Source organism: Rhinolophus ferrumequinum, chromosome 4, assembly GCF_004115265.2.
Source record: "Rhinolophus ferrumequinum isolate MPI-CBG mRhiFer1 chromosome 4, mRhiFer1_v1.p, whole genome shotgun sequence".
NCBI classification, from domain to species: domain Eukaryota; kingdom Metazoa; phylum Chordata; class Mammalia; order Chiroptera; family Rhinolophidae; genus Rhinolophus; species Rhinolophus ferrumequinum.
This window is the reverse complement of record NC_046287.1, coordinates 89287358-89309581: the sequence shown is the minus strand read 5'-3', so window position 1 is coordinate 89309581 and position 22224 is coordinate 89287358. Positions and strand designations below refer to the sequence as shown.

At 37.2% G+C, this 22224-nt stretch overlaps 1 protein-coding gene across 2 annotated transcripts; it reads right to left on the bottom strand.

The window, feature by feature from the left end:
* Positions 1-135: 135 nt before the first annotated feature.
* MED4 (mediator complex subunit 4) lies at positions 136-17126 on the bottom strand. 2 transcript variants are annotated; one of them, XM_033104945.1, is made up of 7 exons: positions 16931-17126; positions 11565-11631; positions 8724-8894; positions 6444-6501; positions 5098-5184; positions 3725-3856; positions 136-1443 (listed from the first exon to the last, which is right to left on the bottom strand). In XM_033104945.1, the coding sequence occupies exons 1-7, from the start codon at positions 17053-17055 to the stop codon at positions 1271-1273; spliced, it is 813 nt and encodes a 270-aa protein (XP_032960836.1). In that variant the 5' UTR covers positions 17056-17126; the 3' UTR covers positions 136-1270. The 2 variants fall into 2 exon arrangements, with proteins under 2 accessions (XP_032960836.1, XP_032960837.1); XM_033104946.1 differs by lacking the exon at positions 16931-17126 and adding an exon at positions 12242-12293.
* Between the last annotated feature and the right edge of the window lie 5098 nt (positions 17127-22224).

The window sequence follows — 22224 nt, the reverse complement described above, 5'->3', positions numbered from 1 at the left end:
TATTTTTCTACAGGAATCATGTTTCACTTAAATAACCAAAAGGAAAAAAAGTTGAAAAAAATTGAATTCTTAGTTCCTTGGAAAGATAATAAGATTACTAACGAAAACTACAGTAGCATCTCAGGAACATTTTACTTTTTTTTTTTTTTAAAAAGTATATATGTAGATTTTTTTAAAGATTAAAATCTATACCAAAATGTTGATACAATCTCTGGGTAGAGTGCTAACAATTTTATCTTCTCCTGAGCTTTACTATATTTGCTAAATGTTCTACAGTAGATGCTGTATTACTTTTGCAATCAGGAAAAAAAATATGAAAGGTACAATGTCTAAAATTGATAAATCAAGATATAATTGCATTAGCATATTGTTTAAACATGGAGGTTAACCACCAGAAGTTAAAAGTGGTTAAGAGTTGATTCTTTCTGGGAACTGCAATAAGAGGGAAGATGAAGGCAGACAACGTTTTACATTCTAAAATCTCTGTTATTCTTAAAATCAGACATTATTATGCCAAATTTTAAAAACTTATTTAAAAACAAATACTTCATTCTATATCTTCTAAGAAGAATGGCAGTTTGGGCCTTTGAGAAACCTACCAGTTGAGATTACTAGTTCAATTGTATTTATTAAATCATGTTCATTCACACTCTAGAATTCTACTTACAAATGTATAAAATGTAACTGGGTTTATAGAAATAATTTCCTACCTACACTGAAGGTAGTTTAAATTTAAAAAAAAACACAGAGTACAAACAATAGTTCATTTACAAAAATTACAATAACTACAAATATTACAAATTGAGACAATTTCTCCTGTTCCTGTGACAGAAGCTAACAACCTTCACTTTCAATGAGAGGTTTTGTTATTTTGATATGACACACATTCAGTGATCCGCTTTTTTTTTTTGCTTTTCTAAATAATTCCAGGAGGCCTATTAGTGATATACACATGGGTCATTTGCCTCAAATCTTACTTCCAGAACTATTATGTACAAATCTAACACAACTGCAACAGAACACAGTCAGACGGCACTGAATTGAATAATCTGTTTTTTCTAACAGTAACATTTGATTATTCTCTAAATATTCACCAAGTGGTTTAGAACTGAAATCATGATTTTTGGCTTTATAAAGAAAGTCCATTGCGATTTTTAATAGGCTGCACAATCCACTATAGCCAATTGGCTATTTTTACAGGTTTGCTATTATTTAAGAAACAGAATTCTACAGTATTCGATTCTGTGTGCTTTTTACCTCATATGTTTTTTTAATCAGAGTCACTACTACTGCTCGAGGAGTCTGTTGACATAACTTCTACATCATCTTCATTTTCTTTATTATGCCCCGGAGGTTCCAACAAAAAGTCATTACTGTGATTGGGTGGTAACATATTCATTGCCATATCATTTGACTGCCAGGGATACTGTGGAGCAAGGACATCTGGGGAAAAGAAAGAAGCACATATAAGACATTCCTACTCGTAATTAATTTACTTCTAAATGACTTCTCTTCATGCACATAATTTGAAATAAATATTTTTAAGGCTAGAAATCAAAATATACATTTGGCCAGATTAATAAAGATTAAATTTATCAAGGAAAAGTGTGATGTTTTAGTAACTAGAACCTATTTTATTTGTAAAAAATCATACTTCACCATAAGTAACTATTCATATAGTCAGTTGACGTAATTTTTCTTTTGCAAGACATTCACAATCACAAATATTTCCTATATCTATCCGTAGTATACATACATATAATATATATTAGATCATATATGTTATTTCCATATATTTTACATTATAAATAACTAATGCATATTATACTACACTACGCATTACAAGTTTAAACTGCCTTTTAGGCTTCAAATCCACTCTTCAGCCTGGACCCTGAAAACATTTGTCTTTTGCCAGCAGCCACAGTGCTAATAAGCTCCGTCAGTTCAGGGCACTGGAGGGGTTCTACCGAAGAACAGGCTTCTCCTCCTGGGTCTGGTGTCTTACTTCTTACTCCTGTGGTGCCTGACCAGTGTGCAGGACATCACGTGGGGCTCACCCTCTAGCCAGTTTCAGTGATATCCCAGGGGACAGTTTCCCAGTAAGTTTTACCATTACCTCAACAGGTGGCTTTCCAGTAAGTCTCCCAGAAAACTACTGGGTAATTTCCTGCTTGCCAGCTCATCTAACTTCTGTGACACCTCATCTAACTGTGACTATAGCTGTGGTATATTCACAGCTGTACCTCCCCTGCCGAGGGTGCCATGAAATGAACACAAGGCTTGGGATGGGGGTGGAAGAAGTCTCTTCTCCATTGGTTCCGTCCCTTGGGTATTCTGCCTTGGTCCCAGATGTAGTAGCTGCTCCCTGTATCTGTTACTCCTCTATTTGTTAAAAAACAGTTCTGTTTATCCAATAGTAGTTTAGTACCTTGTTACTATGCTAGTTAATAATTCTTTAAATTTTCCTTGTTCATATTGCTGGTGTGGTTTCTGTCTCCTGACCAGACAGACCCTGACTGGCACATGACACAGTACAATCAACAAAGAGAAAAATGAAGTGATACCCAGGGAAACTAATGCAGTGAGTTCCCAGTTTGTACTTTAGGTAACAAACAAAAAATGATGCTTACACAGCATTTTTTGTGACACAGAGACATCCTTACAATGATATGTTAAACAAAAAAAAAATCTAGATCATGTTTCGATGTAAATATTAGGTGCTAAAGTACTTGCGGTTTAAAAGGTCAAAAACTGCAAAAAATCACAATTACTTTTGCACCAACCTAATAATACAGAGGGAAAGAAATCAAATAGGTAAAATATTAAATGTGATAGCTCAAAGCAGTATTTTTTTTTCCTTGTTTAACTTTTTAAATGTTCTGCCAAATCAAAACAAGTCACCTACACGAGATAAAATATGGGGAACATAGAGTAAATGTATGCAAAACTTGAGGGAGACTGAAGCTCACAGTGAACCAAGTCTCCCCAAAATGCTATTTTATAAAGATAGTAAAAGCCTATAATAAGCTTTGTTATTCATTTTGATAACTTGGGAGTTTTTCAAGAGTGTGTTCACTTTATAATCTTTAAACTGTACATATGTATGTTTCATTCTGTTTATACAGCATTTTTCACAATTTAGAAAAAGCTATGTTTAGAGCAATAACAATAAAAGAGAGGCCCAATGCCTGAGGAAAACGGCACATTAACAAATGAGATAGAGAAGTCAATTCATTATAATTTCATAACCTGCATCTAGAACACTCTTTAAACTAGAGTAAGTGGACAGCAGGGTAAATTGTCAGAAAACCTAGCTATTAAAATGAGTTGGGGGCCGGCCCGGTGGCTCAGGCAGTTAGAGCTCCGTGCTCCTAACACCGAAAGCTACTGGTTCGATTCCTACATGGGCCAGTGGGCTCTCAACCACAAGGTTGCTGGTTCAACTCCTCGACTCCCGCAAGGGATGGTGGGCTGTGCCCCCTGCAACTAGCAACGGCAACTGGACCTGGAGTTGAGCTGCGCCCTCCACAACTAAGACTGAAAGGACTACAACTTGACTTGGAAAAAAGTCCTGGAAGTAAACACTGTTCCCCAATAAAGTCCTGTTCCCCTTCCCCAATAAAAATCTTAAAAAAAAAAAAAAGTGAGCTGGGTCTGGTACCTCAAACTTTTTCAATAGCCAAAACCTTGGTCTCTTTGAAAGCATTCTTTTAATTTCCATTACCTGGCAATCTGCCTGCTGCAAGTGCATCCCCAGGTAAATGACCATTCACACCATTGGTGGAAGGATTATTCATCTGACCCAATAATCCACTTCTCATCTCTAAATCAGTTGGGTAAGGTCTCCGGGGGTCCCCTAAAACAAAACAGAAAACAGACTGCTTTTAATTCAATCACATATAAAATAAGCATCAGTGCCTTCTCTGAACTATTGATTTTCCTTGGTTGGTTCACTTTGAAAAACTAAAGCTACGTTTTCAATTTTGGAATATGAAGGTCCTCTTATCAATTGTTATTAAGAGAATAATATATTAAATTTAAAAATACATGCATTTTTACTTCTTCTCTGAATCTTCACAATATACTATTCTCTATATGAAAAAAAAAGTCTGACATCTTAGCAAACACTCCAAATGACAAATTAAGAAAATTATCTCGATTCTTCTAACTTATCTGTGTCTTCTAGTATGAAAATAACAATGATACATACTCTGAGAGAGAGTAGATCATGACACACTTTCTTTATGATAGAAAGACTGAATGCTTACTGGAAGGCCTGCCTAAATTAAAACCTTTTTCTAACCAACCTCTTCATCTTGTCACTTAAAGACTAAATCTTTAACTTTCCAGTGGAGTATCAGGAGCCATTAATCTTTATTTCCAATCATACTAAATAGCAGTTTGGGGTTGATAAAAACTTGGCCATACCTGGACCAACTTTTTGGTATTTCTCTCCAACTCCAGATTACTTACTCACCCCACACCCTGTAGTTACCCTTAGTGTTTTTAGTATGGCAAAATACCACTACCAGGAATTACTTGAGTTGATACACATAACCATCTCCCATTCCTTCCCAAAAGACTGCTGCTCTACCGTAGTGGTTCCATCCTATAAATCATTTATCCACTGTCAATATAGTAGATGCTTGTTGCTTCCTTTGCTGTTTCTCATTACTCAGCTCTTTCCAGTCCTGTGTGTTTCCTGTTGGACGCTCAGCGCTTCATCTTTATCACCTAAGAGTTGGGACTGTCTGTTTCCCAGGCTGGAATTTTTGTGTAAATCCTAATAGCTCTAAAAAGCTGGCTTCTGGCTAGCCTGGGTTTTATAGGGATATAAAGCTATGTCATCACATGTTATCTTATACTTTAAAAAAGGAAACAACAGTTCCTAGTGGCAGTGGCTTTGTAGAACACCAAACCGATAAAATCTATGACCTATATTCTCACTTATAAAACCAAAAAGATGTAAAAATATGTAGCAGATGTTTCTAAGGATAAATACATTCTATATTTAAATCTTTTTTCTTATTTTTGTGTACAGTCACCTAAGAATTTTCAAAACCACATATATCTAGTTAAAAGGAGAAGTATTTTTACCTGGAACCCAGGTCAGTGGGGCACACACAGCATTACTAGCACTAATCCTGTGTGCGTACTTAATTATTTCTTCAGAGGAGATAGCACCTGAGAGAGTAAAGAGGAGAGCGTAACACTTTAGTAAACATAGACGTTTATAAATGCATACATCATAGTTACAAACAATACTTAAATTTCAAGTTATCTGAAATAGGAAATCTGAGTTACCTACCTTCCCTAAACATATCTGTATGTATACTATAAACTTAAATCAGACATTTCCAAACTAAAGAACAAGACATTCAGAAAAATCAGCTGACAAATTTAAAGTATCAAATTTGGGAGACTAGCATGAATATGGTCAATAAACTCAATTATTAATTTCCATTAAATACTATTACTGTTCTGAAAGCAACGCTGGGCACAAATAAAATAGAGAAAACAGAGTATTTCGTCTCCCAGTGACATCCAAGCTATTAAATCAGAGCAGCAGTTCACACTACACAACTCAGATGTTAGCACAATGTGACCCTAAGGTCATAAGTAGACCTAAGGAGAAAGATATCCACAATACATTCATGAAGTGAAAAAAAGTAAGCTGTTAAGTATTATGTATTCACGACCTGATTTTTGTTTTACAATATATGTACACATATGTATTTGTATTACTCTCGTTATATGTGTATATATAGATCAAAAAAAAATTTGGAAGGGCAGACACCAAACATAAATAGTAATTATTTGAAACAGGAAAAGAAGTGGAAAGTTAGACAAGTCTGAGATCACTAAATGTAAATTCTTACAAGGAAGTAACCAGAGTTTTCATTACAATTCTGACTTTTAGTATACAAACTAAAGGAACCAAAAAGATCCAAAATGGAAGCGTTTTAGAGAGAAGCAGGGAGGGGACAGGAAGGCCTCCTGGGCATCTGCACCACCAAACATGTGTACATCCCAAAGCCATAACTAGTTCTGACTTCACCATGTTCTTAGTCCCACTACAGTTGACCAATAGACGTTTTCTTTCATTCTCTATCATTTCAAGACCCAATTCAAATCCCACTTGCTTCTAGCTCATAGTTCTCTTCCCTTTTCCAAATAATTTTATAAACCCACTGTCTTTATTGCACATTCAGTTACATGGCTGTAACTTGCCTCGTATTATGGCTTCTTATAATCATTTGAAAGGAGAGGTGATACCTCCCTAACAATTCCTTGCACAGTGCTAGAACACAGCAGACACTTCACAATGAAAATTTATTGGAATCTCTCGACAGCAGTAAATGATTACTAGGACTACTCTCTCATTAGTTTCTTGAAACCAAAAGTTGGGTTTTTCAGAAAGTCAGTGTTCCCACAGTACTAACCTTTTCTTGCTTTCTCTATTGATTTCAGTTTTTCTTTTGCTTGGTAAACAGCTGTTGCCTAAAGAACATTAAAAAGAGAATATGGTTTATTAACTACATCAAGGATAGTTTTGGGTTGAATTCATATCATTTCTCCCATAGGAACAATACACAATTTGGAAATCCCCACAATTTATTTGTAATATTCTGAAATAGCACTGGGTATCATTTACATCAGTTATATTCCATGAAACAAATATATTCATGAACCAGTCTCCATTCACACATTAGTTGTTAGAAACAACATACAAATTGGATTGTTTACTTTTCTTTATGCCTTCTATCATAAATATGCAAAAGAGATCCAGACCATGAACCACCCCCAAAGCACCCTATTCTTGCATCTAGTTCAAGCATAAAATACCCAAAACTTTTTTTCTAGTTTACAAGATACCTTCTTGGACTGATACTGTTATTCATTGATTCATCACCACTGCCTCCATGCTTAGTGACTGTTATACGAGAACACCCCTTCCCCGGTCCCCACAAAGGTACACTGAAGAGTAAAATGAGGTTAACCTAGTATATGCATCCTCAACTAGAACATAGTGGTTAAGAGTATGGCATCAGAGAGATTTAGGTTTAAGTTCCATCTCTACTTTTTATCCTCCTTGGGCAAGGTAGTTATTCATTTAAAATCTTGGCTTCTTCATCTTTAAAGTGAAAAAAGTGGTACTAACCTCATGTAATTATTATAAAGACTGAGATAATGCAAGTGAAGGGGAAAGCACAGGGCCTGGTGCACAAGTGTTCAATAAATGTCAGCTGCTATTATCTGTATCATAAAACTCAGTCTTTCCATAGTCCTTATGTTCAGTCTTTAGCTCAATAATTGTATTTTTAGAAACCTAATCTAAAGAATATAATGTGAGATACAGAAAGAAAAGGCTTTTCTGAAAGGATATTCATCAAAGCATTATTTATAACAAAGTTAAAAAACTAAATGAGGAGGATATAATTATATAAAAAATGCTTAAGTTTTTGTCCCCCACTCCTTTCTTCGGCCTCCCCCCGACCCCCACTCCGGTTCAAGCCGTTGTTTCTCAGTCTAGTTGTGTAGGACACAGCACCCTGGCCCATGCTGGTATTATGAGCCTTGCGCTTCCCCCTGGCTGAGGCAAACGGTCGCCAGTTGTCGGTCGGCCACTCACAGCAGCTCTCACCAGCTGCTGGCCACTCACGCTGACCACCGGCTACTCATGGCAGCACACCGGTGACTTTGGCGTTAGGAGTACGGCGCTCCAACCACCTGAGCCACCGGGCTGGCCCAAAATATGCTTAAGTTTTAACAAATAGTAATGGGAAGTCAGTTAAGACCCTGCTAATGACAATAAGGTAAAAACCGAATACACCTGAGACTGGAAGGATATACACCAAACTGAATAGTGGCAATCTTTGAGCAGTGGCACTAAAGGCAATTTTCTCCTCTCTTTTCTACTTTCTGTATTTTCTGAATATCTTTTGATAAGCAAGTATTACTTTCCATTTTCCTAATGCAAAACAGATTTTTATTACATATTCTTTAAAAAAGTATTTAGTTCGGGTCATTTCTTTAGTAGGAGTGGTTAATTTAACCTGAGCTGCTCAGCCTTCTATATATTAGGAGCCCATTTTGACACAATTTTGAAGAGATTTATCAGGGATAAGGATGCCAGCTGTGTCTGGTCCATATCAGAATCAAACTCAGCTGTTTCTGCAATACCACTATAGAACAATTACATTAGTTAGTATTTAGTGAAATAACTGGGCAAATAATAGCAAGTGAATTGCCTCCTTTAAATAGCAGCCAACAACAAGAAAAGGAAAAACTAGAGTCCTTGACATCTATCCTAACCGCACTTAGTTTAGGATGGAAGACTAACATAATTTGAATCAATTTATAAAATTGGAACATATTTTTATTCATTTTGAAATATTTTTAAAACTGAAGTAAAGATTTAGACTATTAAAAACTAAAACTTGTATCATGACATGATAAAAGTAAAGCTTCCCATTCCTATAATGCTATCCTATGAAATCTTGCAATGATAAAATGTGGTTCAACAGTAACGCAGACTATCTGAACACAATAAGTACAAAGAAAATGACAATGGCCTTTCATTTAACCAAACTGACAAGCTGTCATTTTTAGACTTGGAAAGTTAAGTTTTTTGCCACTTCAAAATACCGGTAATAGACTTATTTTTCAAAAATATATTAAATAAACAATATCCTTTTTAAAGAAACAGCGTGCCAACTTACCAGTATTTGTTCTGCTTCCTTTAGCTGTTTTTGCAGCTGCTGAATATCACTGTCTCTCTTCTCTACTTCTTTTTCTAAAACTTGCATTTCATGATGGATTTTCCCCTGATTAAGTGCCAATTTCATTAGTTCTTGAAACTCCCCATCTCTGTGAATTAACAACTCCAGGACCTGACAGATAATCGTTGATTAAAGCAGACAATAGAATATTAAAAAGCTACATTCCAATGAAACAAAGCATCCATATGTGAATTGGCTAGGCTATAAAATTTTAACACCTTTAAAATATTATTTTTAATCCTTATTAAAAATAAAAATAGCCTATCGATGATTACTTTGGAAAAGAGAGCAGTATCAAGATTTTCCTCTTTTTGTAGTTATATACTATTCTTTCACGTAAAACAAAACTAGTCTTTCAGAACTAGCAACATGCCAAGAGGAACAAATTTATTCATCTCTCAGGGAAGAAAAAATTTTAAGGTTTATGCTTTAAAATATAATGTAATGGAGGTTCCCCTAAATTTTGGTATTTAAGATGATTTTAGTCGGCATGAAGAACTTAAAAAAAAAAACTTTAAAACACATTTGTGCTAATATTAGAAAAATGTAACTGTCCCATTAAACCTGTGATTTTATGCATAGAACTGCTTAGGATGAAGATGGTTTTAAAAAGAGTGATTTCAACAAATAGTAAATAGATGGTATGCAGATATGGCAAAAATTATGAAGGTTAAAAAGCAGAAATTAAAAAGTCTAGGTTCAAAACTCCAGTCTCTCATTTATTAGCAGTGTGACAAGGAAAAGTTACCTGACCTTTTGGAGCCTGTTTTCTCATTAGGAAAAGGGATATAATAACAGTACCTTATCACATAAGGCTGTTATGAGGCTTTACTATATAATGTATGCTAAGTACACACAGAAGAGCTCAATCAAGGTTAGTTATCCACATCACCCCCCATAACTAAAGAATTAAGTTGCAATCTGATCTAAATACCCTACTTCATAGTGCTAGTAGGGAACAATATATCAGAAAGGAAATGGCTATCAAAATTCAGCATCGATTTAAAAAATACTATCAAAAATTTGTTAAACTTTAAAAAATACAGATATGCCTCAAGTTCCTTTTGATATGAAGTTCCTCTCGCTTTTATAGGACTTCTGATACAAAAGACAAAAGACTGAGCTGCATCCTGTACTGAGCATTTATTTTAAATAACAATAGAAAGTGTTTTCTGTAAAAAGTGTATTTTATGTAATAGTTCTATAATCCCCATTCTTCTCAAGTCACAGGAGGAGACAGCTAGGTTGCCATTTCTATGAAAACTATATTTTAAAAAAATTATTAATCAACGTAAGTAGTACACATTAGTTCCACGTGTACACAACTTTCAAGTTTATACCAGTTTCACCTATTTTGTATATTACCAGAGTAGTAAAGAAAGATTCTCTTTAGATTTTATTGTTGAGTAGAGAAAAATTATTCAACTTAAGTGAGAAGACCTAGGTTCCACTCATCCATTAACCTTTAGCTCATTCGTCCCCCTGCAACTCAATCTCACAGGAGGTTAAATTGAAGACCATTAAAGGGCCCTCCTAACTCTAGAATTTTTTATGTATGAAAACATAAATAGTCAAATAAAATAGTGGCTAGAAAGTTTTCAAATGGGCATACCCCTCTAATATTTAACAGTTTCAATGAAAATTATACAGGAATTCACAGTACTAAGTACAAGATACAATTCAGAGAATTGCTAACTCTTTAAAAGTATAAGAAAGATTAGTGTTGGTTATGGAGGTCTTAATTATGGGCTTCTGAATAATCTGGGTGCCTTGAACAAAGTGCCTAGGAAATAAAGTCAAAACTCACATTTCACTTTTTGCTCATTTTGTATAAATTTCTAATTAATTCCATGAGTTATTTATTAATAAAGCACCTGAGACTGGGGTTCTTTGATTAACACATTTGTCTCTAGGCTCTTTCTTTTTCAAAAAACAAAAACACAACCCTACTATCCCTAAAATTAGCAGGTTTTTTTTTAACTTGCAGACGTATCTGGTTCTCTCCCTCTCCTGAGGGGATTAATCCTTGAAGAAAACAAGTTCTCTTTAGAGTATATCAGATTTTTCTGCCCTCAAAACATATCCTAAGACACAATTAAGATAATGACCGGGTAGAGGGTGGGGAGAAGAGATCTATTAGAGACTGTCTCCTTTTCTGTCTTTTATCTTTAAAAAGGTTAATTCTTCCTATTTTCTCTTAAAAAGATATTTTTGTGTGTGTGTGTGGGGGGGGAACCCACATACTGTAACATTTATCCTTTTAAAGTTTTTAATAAGAAAAAAAATCAGTAGAAAATTGAGAAGCACAAAAAAGTTTAAAGAAAATAAAAACTACCTGTAAACTCAACATCCAAAAATAACTAACCTTTATTAACAGCTGGATGCTCTTTTATTTCCATTCTTTTTCAAGTTGCATTAAGGGAACCAATCCTGCAATAAACGCCTAGTTTATGAGAGCGCTGACCTTTTTGATCCCAAATATTGTTTTAACCTCCACTTAATGTGGCTTTATTGGTTAATTCAAAAGACAAAAATAAATAAATGTGTACCTGTAACTAGAACTATAAGAGAAAACAATACAGCTACGCCCTTAGACAACTATTTGCTTCTTTAGCACATTGTTATCTTATATAAATGATACAAAGTAAATACCAATTTAAAAGTTTCAATTAGTAAATTAAAAAGATGGAATCTTCTGTTGTCACAAAAAGTAAATATAAATAGGAAACTTGCAGAAATTATGGTTTGGGTTGGTTTTGAATTCAAAAAGAAGCCACTGACCTGGTTTTCCTCCTCAGCCTGTAACAACTTTTGGTTTCTTGAAATTGCCAGCATTTCTATAAGCTCCCTAAAAAAGAAAAATAAAAGAAATAAAATAAAAAACTTTTCAAAGTGAATACACACCAGGCTTTCTTAACTGATTTCTACGTGACTTTCTGGATTCCTTAGCATCTGCAGCACTGAGTACCAACGGCCACTGCCCTAAGTCCACTCCAACTGTGGACTTCAGCTCTCACCAGCTGTGCTACACGCTCACCAAGACTCAGCTGTGTTTGTTACCAAACCTTTTATTCAAGTTTTATGTATTACTATTATTATATAAATTGATACCCATTACATAAATACCAATGAAATATGATTGTAAACAGAAAGAGCTGTTTCTATAAAAATTGAAGCCAAATGCTTGGAAAGACTCTACAGAGGTTTGCAAAGGACAACTGTAAAGAACCAGGAGAAAGTCAAAAACCCAGCAGAGTCTGCCCTAAGAATACCTGATGAGAGACTAAGTTCTCATTTCACTTGAAACGACCCAAACTAGAAATTGCAGCCAATGCATTATGGGTGGTTTATGTATGAAAAACTACTACATCAGGGGTCTGTCTGCAGGCCAAATCCAGCACATCTGCAGTTTTTATAACTAAGGCTTCCTTGGAAGACAGTCATGCCTCTTTATTTACCTACTGTCTGTGGCTGCTTTCCCACTACCATGGCAGAGCTGAGTAGTTGCAGCAGAGAAATTATGACCTGCAAAACCAAAAATATTTAGTCTGGCCCTTCATAGAAAAAGTTCTCTGTCTCGTCTTTTATGAAAAAATTAGTGAAAACATAAATTTATATGTTTTAAGGGAAAATAGAACAAGAAATGGATGTATCATTTTTTAATGACTTTCTACTTTAATTAAAATTTTTTAAAATTAACCAAACAGGTATCAGGTAAGAGGGATTCTTATATATAATAATATCTACTTGGGAAGCTCATTTACTAAACATGCCAACCCTATACGAAAACTATTATATAGATTAGGAAAAAGTGTATAGCAGGTAATATTTATACATTAGTTCCAAACTTGTCGACAGATGAGATTTTTCAGAAATTATGCAGGAAGCGACAGCTTCGCAATTTGCTACGTGACACTAGTCAGCCCCAGTGTTTGTACCTTTCCGCTGGTTGCCAGGCTATTTTTACCTTCTTATTTCCAACTTCCTTCCTGCTAGCCTCATATTATTTTTCTGGATGGTGCCAACCGTACCCAAAATTCCCCACAGCACTGTGTATGAATTAATTAGCTAAATAATGAAAAAAGTGGATACAGGAATGGAAAGTCTTCATTCACTCATTCATCAAATATTTCTTGCGTGCCTATTATGTGTCAGGCACTTTCTAGATGTGTGGGTTATACAAGTAAACAATGGCACTTAAATTCTAACACAGGTGACAAGAATAACAAACAATAAAATACAAAAATAAACCCAGAGTTAAAAGTTATAAGCGAATTTTCGACTGCATGGGGAATGGGTGCCTCTAACCCTTGCCTTGTTCAAGGGTCAACTGTATCGCACCTCAGGTAAATTAGAGGTAAACAGAATTAATAGACTGGTGTGGAAATCTCAAGATTCCTATCAACAGGGTTTCTGTGGGGCAATGAGTTCTGAGTTATTATACGAACAGGTTAAGAAAAACTTTTTGACTACAATCTATCTGTAAGTTTTCATTTTTAAAATTCCTCCAAAGACTACCTTATTCTGTCACGTTTTACAAAGTAATAAATATACTGAAAAGCTATATAATCAGGTTAACAGTAAAAATTATATTCCAAATTTCAAAGCTACTATTTTGAAAAGTCAGAGGTTACATTAGTGAGGAATTTTTCTTTTCATTTTTCATTAAAAATGTAATGTAATGAGAAGTTTCATTTACAGGATAATGACAAACTTCACAGATCACAGAATCAGTATATGCACTATGGGCACATAATACAACTTTTTTGAAAGCCAATTACACTGGAGTAGCGTCATTCTATGGAGAAGTTTCAATCAGTCTTAGGTGGCAAACCACCAAGACTCTTGTCCACCACCACCTCCAGGATAATAAAAGAGGTAAATTTTCACTTACCTACTGTCACCTACAGTCTTTCTTTAGACATGAACAAATAAAACAGCATGGCAGATAAGTCATGAGAAAAATCAGAAAAAGAAAAATGAACTTCTAAGACAATGGTTATTACCGAAGCCTACAGAAAGAAAGAAGCCTATCACCAATTTATCAATAGATTCAGTGAGGAAGACTACAAATAACAAATCGGTCTTTTCGGCATTCCTGGAAAGAGAGCAACAGAGGAATTACAGCTTCTTTTAGAGGAAGCAAAAGAGGACTCAGTACCTCAACTGTTCATGTACAACTGAAAAGCTGAAAGAGAAAGTTTCACAAATATTGAGGTTCTTCAGGAAAATTTAAATGATGATTCATTACTTCAGTGAATAAATACATTTCACACAGAAAATGCTATATACTTGATAATCAAGGAAAGAATCAAATACAAAGAGGAATAAACTGGTCAAATCTGGATATATGAGAATTTCAATTTAGTCTCAAATTTAACATAACATAAATTAGTTATGTTATCTCAAGTGGAGAGTACATGAATATCAATTATATGCACTCCTACACGTACCAACAGCATCTGGAAAACACACCTCAGATACACAGCCCACTGCCACAGCGATCCACAGGCAAGAACTCAAGATTGACCGCTGGGTTGTCTAAGGTCAGAAGAAATTCTCCAAGACCATTAGTCTGGTAAGTAGACTCAGAAACAATTCCTGAACTTAGTAAACATGAAATATAAAATACACTAGGGTTACTCAGAAAAACAGACCAACAAATTATATTACAGCAAGTAAAACTCAAAAATAAATCAATTTACTGGGCTCCAGAGCAGAAGGGTGAGACACTGAATATACTCAATGAATACGCTAAGGCAAAGATTTGAAATTCTAAGACTAAGAAGTACTCAGAACAAAAGGCAGCAGTCACTACTTCCCAAAGGGGGTGTCACGTCTTTATAAAGTCAACATATTTACAGAAAAATTAATCACTACCATCCATTCCATATGCTTGGTCAAAATGAATAAATAATAAGAAACATTTTAACTCAATTTCGTACGTGACAGTATCATCAAGATTCCTTTGCAAAGACGTTAGAAGCCAGTCAAGCATTAGACTTGGCCGTCAGGTGAGCAGTCTCCCCAAAGAAGATATAGCTCAACGGACCATTTCAAATAGAACACGATCCAGAATTTAAGGAAGTGGAAAAATCACCTCAAACAGGAGCAACAGAGGTATTTTCCAATTAATCATTAGTTGCTCTGAATCTAATGGAACACAAATTTACATCAGAATTACATGGCTGCCTATTCAAGGTACTTCAAAGTACTCAGAGACCCAGTTTGGATGACCAGTGATTCTAAAAGCAGGTAGGTTGAATGCATTGTTCTGCAAATGACAGTTGGCCCTATTTAGAAAAGTAGTGGGCTAGTCAGTGTGTATGGGATGTTAACTTGGTGTTTAAGAACTTAAAAAGAATAAGTCCTGAACGTGAACTAAATGAAGCTTCAACTAGCTGTCCCCAAGAGTCATGTTACACAGAGCAGAGACATAAATAATTGAACGAAAAACTTATCGTGAAAACGCTGTCTTGTTAGTGTCTTTTTACTAAGAAATCATGCTGGTATTCATTGACAGGATTAACTGAAAAAGGAAACTGACAAGGTTTCTGACAGGAACTACAAAACCAACAAAAACAGAAGAAAATAGCGTTTACATTCATCTGTGTAAACATTTACACAGAGGCAACACATTAAGGCAGCTGCCTTATGCCTCTGAGTTTCTTGTTCACTGTACTGACTGCTGGTTGTCTGTAGATTCCACGTGCTCTATTTGTAGTCAGGCAGCATTTGAGTCTAATAGTCTAAACAGTGGATTAAACCCATAAACTATTTAACTTCTGGTGTGTGTTTTTATTACATCACTTAATATCATGCTGACCTACTCATCTGGTAAGTAATGCATGCCATAGCAAGGACTAAATTCACAGCAGATAAAATGCTGACCATTAGTAGGGTCAGGTAACATAACTGTCCAAGAGTGTTGGCTACAGAAAAGATGACATTTAAACTGGATTCTGAAGGATGAATGAATGATTCATCAAGTTGGAGGTGGAGTGGGAATGGCACTAAAGATGAGGAAGTAGAACTTTAGAATAGAAAGCATTCACTGAGGCTGGAGTGAAGGGTAGGGAGGTCGGAGGGATGTGGATGTAAATGAGAACAAGAGGATGGATAAATTCAGAGGAAATGGAGAATGGCTTTATCCCACACTAAGCTAAAGAGTTTGGACTTTATCTCATCGGGCAATGGGAACCTACCAAATATTTTAAAGCAGAAAAGTAATTCGAGATGCCTCTTTAAAAGATAACCCTGTTCTTGGGCAAAATAGAATGATAACGTGAAGAAGACGCCCGTAGGCAACGCATTATTTAACAGTTAAGAATAGGATGTAAAACAGTGTGGATGAGAACAAGAGGTCCAATCTCAGCGACAGTTTAGGGGGAAGAACCCAAACAATTTTAACATCCAAGTGAATGTGAGGGAATTAAGGAAGCCTCCAACTTGACAGGCTATCATGAAAGATGACAGAATCCGGAGAATGACATCCAACTTCATCTCATACCTCTGCCATGCACACTGCACTCCAGCCGTCCCAAACCTGCCATTCCACCGCGTCGCGCGTGCTCAGGTTCCCAGGCCTTTGCTACCTGCCGCCTAGTGCATCTGGTGAACTCGTTCTTCCCAGGCAGTCCTTTCCCCAGGAAGCCTACTCTGATTACGACCAGGCCAGGCGCCTCGTCCCCCTGCTCTATTACAGTAGCGCGCAGCGCAAGCTTCTGATAAAAACCGGTTCCGCGCCTGTCATCTGTTTACACGTCTGTCCCCCTTGACAGCGAGTGGGCTCCTTCTCGCGGACATCTAGTCCCCCGCTCACTACCGTGTCCCTGCCCTTGACAGCCGGTAGTAGCTTTTTAAATGTTTCTAGAGTGTCCGTGGTCGAAGGGGCTCACACCAGGCGATCTCTATGGTCTGCTACGGTTCTGGCAGTCTTGGGGTTCCAGGGTCATTATTAAAACGTCCTCTGGCAGGGGGGTATGCGGGGGGGAGGGAATGCCGTCTGGAAGTCCCCGACGGCTGCGGACGCCACGTCCACGACAACCTCGCCGCTGTCTTTGGAAGTGAGCGCGGGGGTCACCCTCCCCGCGGAGCCCCTGGAACTAGCGCCAACCCTGAGGCAGGTCCTCAAGCGACGACATTACCTCGACAAGACCTCCAGATCTTCCAGCGCAGACAGCAGTCGCTCCCGCGTGCTGTTACCGCCCGCCGTTCCCGAGCTGCATCCCGGCCGCTCCTTCTCCTTCTCGCCGCTCGAAGACGCCGCCATGCTCCTCACGGGCACGCAGCCGGCGTCTGCGCAGCTGTGCGCTGGTGAGGAGAGGCGGGCTCGGGAGGCGGAAGGAAGCGTCACCGAGGAGGGGCAGAGAGGCCCGGTCACAGCGCCGCCTAGGGGCCTGGAGGTTCACTGCGGACGCCTGCGCCATCTGCTGGGCCAGAGAGGGCTTCTGCGATCCAACCCCAGCTGGCAGGCGCAACTGGGTCAGGTTCTACTGCACCTTCCATTCTGCAAGTTGGAATGGGAAGCTTCTGCTCAACGGATTTTAAGCTTTGAAGGAATTACGTAATGGCCTAACTCTTGTATCAGCTTCTTCGTGAAATGGGCGGGGTCTCATCAGTATTAAACTCTCTTTAGTTTTCATTTCCTTAACACTAATCCCACCCTACCGTTTGGCCTCTCAGGAGCTGTAAGCACCTTAGCACAGGAACCATAATCCATCTTTTTATTTTCCCCTGCTGTTTTTCTTTATTGTGGTAAAATACAGGTAACAAAATTTACAATGTTAACTGTATAAGTGCACATGTCAGTGATATTAAGTACATTCATATTGTTGTGCTACCATCACCACCATCCATCTCCAGAACTCTTTTCATCTTGTAAAACTGAAACCCTGTATTCATTAAACAACTCCCCATTCCTCCATACCCCTAGCGCCTGGGAAACACCATTCTACTTTCTTCCTCTGTGATTTTTGACTGCTCTAGGTATCCCATATAAATGGAATCATACAGTATTTGTCTTTTCATGACTGGCTTATTTCACTGAGCTTAATGTACTCTAGATTCATCCACATTGTAGCATATGTCAGAATTTCCTTCCTTTTTAAGGATAAATAATATTCCATTGTGTATATACACCACATTTTGCTCTGTTGCTGGACATTTGAGTTGCTTCCACATTTTCGTAATCCATCTTTATAATCATGTATCTCCCAACAAAATGTGTTGCTCATTGCTCAAGATGACTGTTGAACTGAATGAATCAACACAGTATGTAAGTGGTAGTTAATGAAAATAATTTAAATAATTGGTGTAGCACAAATTCCAAATCAGAACTGAGTATCAAAGCCAAAAATGTACCTTAGCCCACTTTTCTGGGGGAGAACAATGTAGTAGGGGACTTTCCTACCAGGAAAACCCAAAGCTATAACAGTATTGGGAATGGGAGTTCTGCATCGGGTCAAATTGCAGTTAGAAAAGATGAGATGGGGAGAGATCAGCTACAGACAACAGCTGGGAATGAGGCAGGAGTACGGTGGTCCCCTCATTCTAGCATCTTGTCCTCTGATCTGTCCTTCTGCTGGGTACCCAGAGCTGAGGATTCCCTCAGGGACTCATGCTAAATAAATTCATTCATAGCAACTGCTATATAATCCAGAATGCTGATTTATTCACTTACAATGAGCATGATTTTACTCATAGACAAACCTACACAGAAAGCCAAATTATCACCAAAGTGTTGCTTATAAACTTGGATCAGAACAAGTGAAGATAGATTTTTAAAAAAAGAATTAATGCAATCATCAGGATTTGCATCTTCATAGGGTAGGGATATTTGTTAAAGAGATTGGAATATTTGTGTTCATAGGTCAGGGTGCCTCCTCCCTGAGACAATGCAAAAGACTAGTGGACACTTTTGTTTTTTAACCATCCCCCACTTCTGCTCCTAACACCTTCTATTAATACAGTCTCAGGCAATGGAATAAATTAGATTTACCTTCTATTAATACAGTCTCAGGCAATGGAATAAATTAGACTTAAGCTTTCTTAGTTACAATTGTATTCTAAGCATGCCTCTCAGTAGCTCTAGTCAATAATATCTTATGTTACTTTTCCAAGGGCCTAAACTCCTGCCGTCTATGTGGGATTTGTTTACTCAACTCTCACAGGTTCACCTTGGGCCATAATTCTGGCAGGAAGAGAAGAGGCTCATATTAATGTAGCTTCCACATAAAAATTCTGGGAAGATTCTAATCAATTTAAAATGACCAATTATAGTCGCTACCTTACGGGCATTGAGGGGGTCAATGTACGGACACTATATGTGTTTTGTGAATTCTAGACCTCAAAGTTATTGCAAATTTATATGCACGTTGAATATTGTCTATAGACTGATAAAGTAATAGCATATCCTACAGATAAACTCTTCTGCAAACTGCAGATCTAGCTGTGATGAATAAAATATGAATTATTTATAATATAGTAATTAAATATGAATATTTTATATATTTTATTGTTATTATAATAACCAAATTCATGGTAACTTTGAGTGTATTTTCTCCATCTATAGATTCAAAAGGATAAGTACTACCTTCTTGTGAAATTTTATGTATTTAACCTGCTAGGCATAGTTCTTTCTAAGCACTTTAAAAAAAATGAACTCATTTCATTTTCATAACTCTCCCAGAGGTAAGTATTGTTATTATCTCTATGTTACAGATAATGAAGCTCGGAGGCTGAGACGTTAAGAGACTTTCCCAAGGTCCCACAGCTAGTAGGTGGCAAAACAGGGATTTAAACCCAGGGTCTCTCTCCAAGGTCTATGCTCTTAGCTACTGGTTATCCTGTCTCGTTTAAAGAAGGAAGTGTCTTCATTTACTGAAAAAAAGGTTGGGAACCTCTGGTCTAAAATATAAGCACTGTGAAATGCACAGTTTAGAATTCTGTGTAAAAAGCTACAAATGTTTGGTGTGGAGGTTTGAATGTGCAGCAAGAAACTCTACCAGGCCTGTTCCTAAGAGTCAGGAGAAGAGGTGGCTGCATATACTATGTCTTTTTTTTAAAGTCATTTTTTATTCTAATCAATATAGCACTCAAAGATAACTCAAAAGATAACAAAAATGTTCTCATTCTCCATTTCCCCAACCCCCATATCCTGTCATATCATTTTCCATAGCAGCAACCACATGCAACATTTTCAATTATTTCTTCTTTGCTTTGCTTCCATATTTTTACATAATATGCATATATTCTCTATGTCTATTGAACACTTTTAGAGATTTATTTCTGTCCCGGTATGATGAACAAAGATCTTATCTCTCTAACATATCCCATTCCCTTCCTCTATCCTCTCTATAGAAAAAATCCTTTTTTTTTTGTTAAATCCATAATCAATGCTTACATTATTGTACTCGTATTTACACATAACTATGTGATTGCCATTTGTTTGAGATGCCTAACCGACATCTCTGTAGAGATTTTAAAAATAAAATGGAATGGAACAGAAAATTTCTAAAACATCAAAGTGCATTATACTGCTTTGTAGACATTTTTTCAGTTATATATTTATGCATGTGTGTACTGAGACAAATATGAAATATATTTTTTACTGTGTATTAAAATAATCTGCAAGCATCAGAAAGTAGGAAGAATATCAACCCTAACTCTTAGAAAAACAACACTTTTTACGTGAAGGGCCCCAAAGGCAGAGTCTGTATAACTTGTATTGTGGGGGCAGAAAGTTAAAGCAAACCTGTACAAATACAGTGTTGCATTGAGGTGACTATCTGGGATGCCTTACATAGATGGATAGAGTTAGAGGCTAAATTGTATGCCGTCAAAATACTTACAGTGAAGTGCTAACCCTCAGGACTTCAGAATGTGACTGTATTTGGAGGTAGGGCCTTCAAAGAAGTGATTAAGTTAAGTAATAATAGCCTGAGGGCGGGCTCTGATCCAATCCCACTGATACCATTATAAGAAGAGGAGATTTGGACAGAAGATTTGAACACACTGAGGGATGTGGGCACACAGAGAAAATACCATGTGAGGATGCAGTGAGAAGGTGACCGTCTGCAAGCCAAGGAGAAAAGTCTCAGAAGAAACCAACCCAACACCTTGATTTTGGGCTTACAGCCTCTAGGACTGTGAGAAAATAAAGGTCTGTTGTTTAAACCACCCAGTCTCTGGTTTTTTATGTCAGCCCTAGCCAACTAATATGGAGGGGTTGTAAGTCAAAGGGTATTTGGAGATTTCTAAAATTGCCTTGCATAAATCTTTGACTTCCTTGCCCCTGTCTTGATTTGTCCTACTCTCTTGGCAAGATGACACCCTAGACTGAATGCAGCTTGCTTACTACATACCACATGCCTGTACAAATGCAACTGAAAATGGCTGCAGGAAAACACAAGCAAGTCAACTGGTTATACTTGAAATTCGTAACTCCAAACCCCAAACCCGCAGTGGGCCCTTGACGCTACTGGACAAACTGTATATCCTTGTTTAGACCCTCTTCACATTGTTGACCCAATTTCACACCATTTCCTTTCTCCAAACCACTCCTAACCACTCTCAACTTATAAGATCTTGCTTTCTAATTCACTGAGAAAAGAGGAGAAATCAGAAGAGAGGACTCGTACAGATTGCCACCACCACCACGTTTGCCCACGCATCAGCATTGCACCCACAGTTCTGCCAGCTACTGCGCATGAACTTCACCTGGCCAGAGTACATTCTCCCATAGTTCCATTCCCTTGCAAAGACACTGAACCAGCAGTTCACCCCATTTCCCATCTTACCAAGTTTTCATCCTCTACTCCTTCTCATCATCACGCCTGCTGCTATTTTTCTAATTTAAAAAAACCCCAGCCCCACTTTACTCACCAACAACTGCTCTACTTCTTTGCTGCCTTCTGCAGCAAAACACTTTCAAAGAATTATCTAAATATTTTGTTTCCAATTCTATTCCTTCCTTATACTGTTTCCAATTAGTTTTTCATTCTCACTTCCCCACCAAAACTCAGCTCGTAAAGGTCATCAAAAACCTCCATGCTGCTCACCGTTCCCTGTGTTTGGTCTCTCAGTGGCCCTGGACACATCAATCACCCCCTTCTCCTTGATAACACTTTCTTCCCTTGCTTTTTAGGATGCCAGACTCTCTTCACTTTTCTCTTCCCTCACTGGTTGGTCTCTTTTAATCTGTCTGGCTGGTTCCTCTTCTCAACCGTGACCTCTAAACAAAAGAGTGTTTTAGGGCCACTTCTTTATCCTCATCTCTATCTACACTCACTTTTGATCATTCATCTGGTCCAGTGGGTTTAAGTATAATCTGTAAACTGACTCCCAAATTATTTCCTACCCAGACCTATCCTCTGAATTCAGGCTTATATAGCCAACTTCTTCCCCAAGGATGTAAGCCCCATGAGGTGAGACTTTCTTA

Excerpts from the sequence above, each read along its gene's own strand:
- MED4 (XM_033104945.1), bottom strand. The coding sequence starts at position 17,055 with ATGGCGGCGTCTTCGAGCGGCGAGAAGGAGAAGGAGCGGCCGGGATGC. Across the intron at positions 11,632-16,930 it reads GATCTGGAGGTCTTGTCGAG|GGAGCTTATAGAAATGCTGG; the intron begins GTAATGTCGTCG and ends TTTCTTTTTTAG. Across the intron at positions 6,502-8,723 it reads AGGAAGCAGAACAAATACTG|GCAACAGCTGTTTACCAAGC; the intron begins GTAAGTTGGCAC and ends AATGTTCTTTAG.